The sequence below is a fragment of the Oryctolagus cuniculus genome, chromosome 7 (genome assembly GCF_964237555.1).
Source record: "Oryctolagus cuniculus chromosome 7, mOryCun1.1, whole genome shotgun sequence".
Taxonomy (NCBI): domain Eukaryota; kingdom Metazoa; phylum Chordata; class Mammalia; order Lagomorpha; family Leporidae; genus Oryctolagus; species Oryctolagus cuniculus.
In genome coordinates this window covers 45554983-45559995 of record NC_091438.1, presented here as the reverse complement: position 1 = coordinate 45559995, position 5013 = coordinate 45554983, and the positions used below count along the sequence as shown (strand labels likewise).

Here is a 5013-nt window from a genome sequence, read left to right as displayed (position 1 = left end):
AAGGCAGAAATGACTGCATTAACTAGAAATTTGGGATTGAGAAGCCGAACATAGTAACAATGCACTCAGATTCTAAGTATGCTTGCTATGTGGGTCACACATATGGAACCATTTAAAAAGAAAGAGGAATTCCTAAAATAGTAGTAAAAAATTAAACATGGGCTAGAAATTCTCAACTATTAGAAGCAGTACCTGCTTCCCTCTCCCCAAAAAGAAAGTAGTTGTGGTCATCAAAGCATCAAAGAAGGAATCAGAGGCCATAAAAAGAAATAATTCAGCACTTGCAGTGACAGAAATGCTGCTGTATCCCGACGGAGAATTTCTCCAGTTTCCATGAATCCCCTTTACCTTTCTAAACTTTGGCTAACTGCTAGGAGACACAGGAACATTAACTAAAATTACTGCCAATAGCTCTGACTTGGATAAAGGCAGCTCCAATACAAACAGAAGCTTAGTTCCTCTGAAATAACTTATGGGAGGTCATTGCTTAACGATTCAAACTCCCTGTCGAATCCAGAACCACAGATCTCCATTTAATTAACAACCCACTTAACCGAAGAATTGTCTTAGATTATCCTTTGACACATCCCACTGTTTCTATGTCAGTACAAGTGACCCTATCAAAGACAGTACAACTCAACTGCCAGAAGAAGCCGCCTGGCTAACAAAAATGTCAGCCTGACCTTACAGAGCAAATATGAAATGGAATAAAAAGTCCTTCCTAGGGTCATTCATGGCCATTCTTTTCCTTTTGCCCTTCATACCCCATACACTTAATCACTTGTGCAGTTTATGACCAAATTAAAGCTATATAAATTACAGATTACTGTTACATGGGGATGTGTTAAATTAGGGTTTACTTCTTGGGCACCCTCAAAGCTATCTTAGGTTTGCAGGTGAACAGTTCTGCTGCTGAATTGGCATCATGATGATGTCCAATACCAGCAAGAGGCAGTTACGGAAGATGGACCTTTGTCGCATGCCCCCCCCCCCCCTTTAAGATTATTTATTTATTTGAAAGGCAGAGTTTCAGAGAGGCAGAGAGAGAGAGCGAGAGAGAGAGAGAGAGAGAGAGAAAGTCTTCCATCCTCTGGTTCACCTTCCAAATGGCCACAACAGCTGGGGCAGAGCCAGGCCAAAGCCAGGAGCCAGGAGTTTCATCTGGGTCTCCCATGTGGGCACGGGTGCCCAAGGACTTGGGTCATCCTCCGCTTCTTTCCCAGATGCATTAGCAGGGAGCTGGATTGGAAGTGGAGCAGCTGGAGCTTGAACTGGTGCCCAGATAAGATGCTGGCACTGCAGGTGGAGGCTTTACCAGCTATGCCACAGCACCAGCTGGCATTGTTGTGCAGTAGGTTAGGCTAATACCTGTGATACCAACATCCCACATCAGAGCATCGGCTCAAGCTCTGACTGCTTCTGATCTGGCTCCTTGATAATGCACTTGGGGAGGCAACAGAAGATACTTGGACTCTTGCCACCAATGTGCAAGACTTGGGTGGAATCCTGGCTCATGGCTTTGGCCTGGCCCAGATATGGCTGTTGTAGTCATGTGGGGGATGAATCAGCAGATGGAAGATCTCTTTCTTTCTCTCCCTCTCGATCTCTCTTTCTCTTTCTCCCTCTCTCTGACAGTCGCCTTTCAAATAAACAAATAAATAAATTTTAAACAAAAGAGTGAAGAACAGGGTAAAATCAGAGGGAGATTTTCTAACTCACAAAATGAGAGTTTGCAAAAGTTCTGTCTTTGGGCAAGCAGGCAAAAGAGTAACATTTCCTCCAAGCGATTTTTTCAGTTCCAAACACAGGAAACAGGCACATCAACTGACTCAAGAATTTAGCTGGAACCAGTCATGACCACAGCCGCGATAACAGGATGTGCACATGACTGAGAGTTAACATTTTCCTCATTTTAGTGCTAAGATCTCTGCAACATGGGGAGCTTAAGCCTCATTGCCATAAACATGTGATTGAAGTGTTAGCCTGTCTTTGAATTGTCCCTGCGTGAGCCTCTGCCCACCCCTTCATGTGAAGACATGTACTTGCTCTTTTGCATATTCACATGTCCTAAGATAAAACACACCCACTTCCATTTGCTCGGGGAGCCATGGCTTTGGGAATTCTCTGTGGTCTCTTTATTTGCTGCAAATGAATTACTTCATATGACATCTACTTATTTCTACTCCCTGAGAAGCAAACCTCCAACTTGGGTGGATAACACTTGGAGCCAAAGTTCCAAGGCTATGCCTTGAGACCTTTACCCGGGAAATGGATGAATTACATTAAGAATCCCATAGAAACCACCCTGTTGCACCCAGTCCCAGAGGGGCTGCCTGGGAATTTCAGGGCCCAGCTTAGGAGGAGACGAAATCAGAGACAAGGGCACATCAGGAACAACCCCACAAGCGCTTCCAGAAGCACGACTCATCCGAAGCCCAGCCCAGGATGCCCTGTAATATAAAAACATACTCCTACTGCTGACTCCTCATCTGCTGCACTCCTCAGGGACCATCTGTGGCTGTGGCTGTGGCTGAGACTAGGGTGAGTGCTTTTATGGGAACCCAGCGGGGAATGGGGATGGGCTGAAGAGTGACTTTGGGAGAAACAGAGAGAAGTATGAAGGTTGCAGTGTGGACAAGGAGAGAGGCCAGCAGTAATGGTTTGCTCCGGACAAAGCAGGGGCAGACCTGGGAAGGGTTGTCCTTGTGGTCAGATAGGGAGGTGGTAAGTGATCTGGGACTGCTGTAGCCCTGCCAGTGAGTGGCCTGCTGGTGCTCAGCCCATCCCTTCAAGGAAGCTTTTCTCTGACCATGGGTGCAGACCTCTCTCTCCCTCCCTCTCTCTCTTCTCTTTCTCTCTCCCTCTCTCCACCTCAATATATACATATAAATATGTATAAAATATTTATGTAAGCATGTGCATGTGTGCATGTATTTCCACTACTCTTTTTTTTTTTTTTAAAGATTTACTTATTTATTTGAAAGGCAGAGTTTAGAAAGAGGGAGGGAGACACAGAGAGAAAGGTCTTCCATCTGCTGCTTCACTCCCCAAATAGCCACAACTGCAGGAGCTGGGGTGTCCAAACCCAGGAGTTTCTTCTGGTCTTCCATGTGGGTTCAGGGGCCCAAGCACTTGGGTCATCTTCCACTGCCCTTTCAGGTATATTATCAGGGAGCTGGATTGGGAGTGGAGCAGCTAGGACTTGAACCAATGCCCATATGGGATGCTGGCATTGCAAGCAGCAGCTTTACTGGCCATGCCACAACACCGGCCATGACTACTTTCTTTTTTTAAAAAATATCTATTTGAAAGGGAGGGGGGAGGACTCATCTACCTATTGGTTCACTTCCCAATGACTGCAATAGTTGGGGCTGGGTCAGCTGAAGCCAAGAACCAGGGACTCATCTGGATGTCCCATGAGGGTGGCAGGGACTAAAGTACTTGAACCACCAACTGCTGGTTCCTAGGGGCATTAGTGGGGAGCTGGACCAGAAGCAGAGTAACCAGGACTTGAGTCAGCACTCTGATACAGGGATGTGGCCATTCCCAGTGGCAGTTTAACCTGCTGTGCCACAGCGCCTGCCCCTCTACCAAGCTATGGACTCCAGTTCTAGATAGATTCATGTGTGTAGAGTGGAATAAACTTAACATGTCTGAAATGAAATGATACAAAACATCCATTCTGGTATTTCCAGTGTTGCTCTATTTACTATTTTAGCAGCCATTTTTACTCACCTGATAAATAACCAAGAACAGTGGAAACCCCTAGAAGTGTAATGAAGACATATTCTTTACATCAAAGAGGTTTCTGTAGCTGTGTGTGTTTTTAGCTAGTTCTCTTCACTTTAGCGAGGGATTTAAAAAATAGGAACAGAATTAATGGCTCTGTATATTGAGTTTCTGTATAAATTTGTTTTGTCGTTCAGGTTGACCTAAATACCACCAAGATGTCCTGTGAGAAGACGCTGCAGCAGTCCCAGTCCCCTCCCAAATGTGCTGCACTCAAGTCCCCAGCCCCAAGCCCTCCTCTAGTTTCCTCCTCCTGTGACTCCAGCTCTGGGGATGGTGGCTGCTCCCTGGGTCACCACAGAGCCTGTCAGTCTCTTCAAGGCCAGCACCAGAGCTCCCGCTGCTGTTGCTGCAGCAGCACCAATGGCAATGGCAGCGGCAGCGGAAGTGGCAGTGGCAGCGGCAGCGGAAGCGGAAGCGGAAGTGGCAGCGGAAGCGGAAGCGGAAGCGGAAGCGGCAGCGGCAGTGGAAGTGGCAGTGGCAGCGGCAGCGGAAGCGGCAGCGGCAGCGGCAGCGGCAGCGGCAGCGGCAGCGGCAGCGGCAGCGGCAGCGGCCGAGGAAGCGGCCAGTAGTCCCGGGGCTCCCACTGCAGCCGTGGGAAGCACTGAGAAACCCCCTGGAGGAGTGAGAGGACCGTGGGCCCACTGCGAGGTCCCAACCCTTCTCTTTTCTCCGTTGCCACGCCCCCCTCCAAGAAACGCGTGAGATTTGCTTCCTTAAACAGCCACTCACCCTGTGCCTTGGACCTACATTTTCAGTCCAGCGTTATCTGTAGTCCTCACTGGGGAAAAATACTGTGGAACATGTACTTTGCAACAGTAAATTTTGTTTCAAATCTCAATTTGGCAGGTTTTTTTAAAATTAAACTTTTCTTCCCTTTTACATAAATCCCAATTATTCTCCCTGAATATGAAGATGAATTTATAGCTTTCAGTGGACTGGAGAAATATCAACATATTGAACTTCAATAAATTAATTCTTAATGTGTTTATACCTTCAAGAAAATTAAAGTTGTGCTGGATTTGTGAAACCAAATAAATAAGGGTTAACTAGGATTCTAAGATGAAATAGCCATTCATTCAGATCATTCAGACAGAAAATGCTATTTACTTAAACAAAATGAATGTACTTACTGCTTCAGGCACACATTCACAAGGAAGTGCTTAATCTTCTTCCTTCCCCTGCTTTGCCTCTTCCTCCTCTTCCTCCTCTCTCTCTGTCTCT

The 5013-nt window shown here is 46.6% G+C and overlaps 1 protein-coding gene across 1 annotated transcript; it reads left to right on the top strand.

Annotated features, from left to right (window-relative positions):
• Positions 1–2090: 2090 nt before the first annotated feature.
• On the top strand, positions 2091–4630 carry LOC108177670 (counting factor 45-1). Its single transcript, XM_070076889.1, has 2 exons — positions 2091–2541; positions 3927–4630. The coding sequence occupies exon 2, from the start codon at positions 3948–3950 to the stop codon at positions 4359–4361; it is 414 nt and encodes a 137-aa protein (XP_069932990.1). The 5' UTR covers positions 2091–2541; positions 3927–3947; the 3' UTR covers positions 4362–4630.
• The last annotated feature ends 383 nt before the right edge of the window (positions 4631–5013 follow it).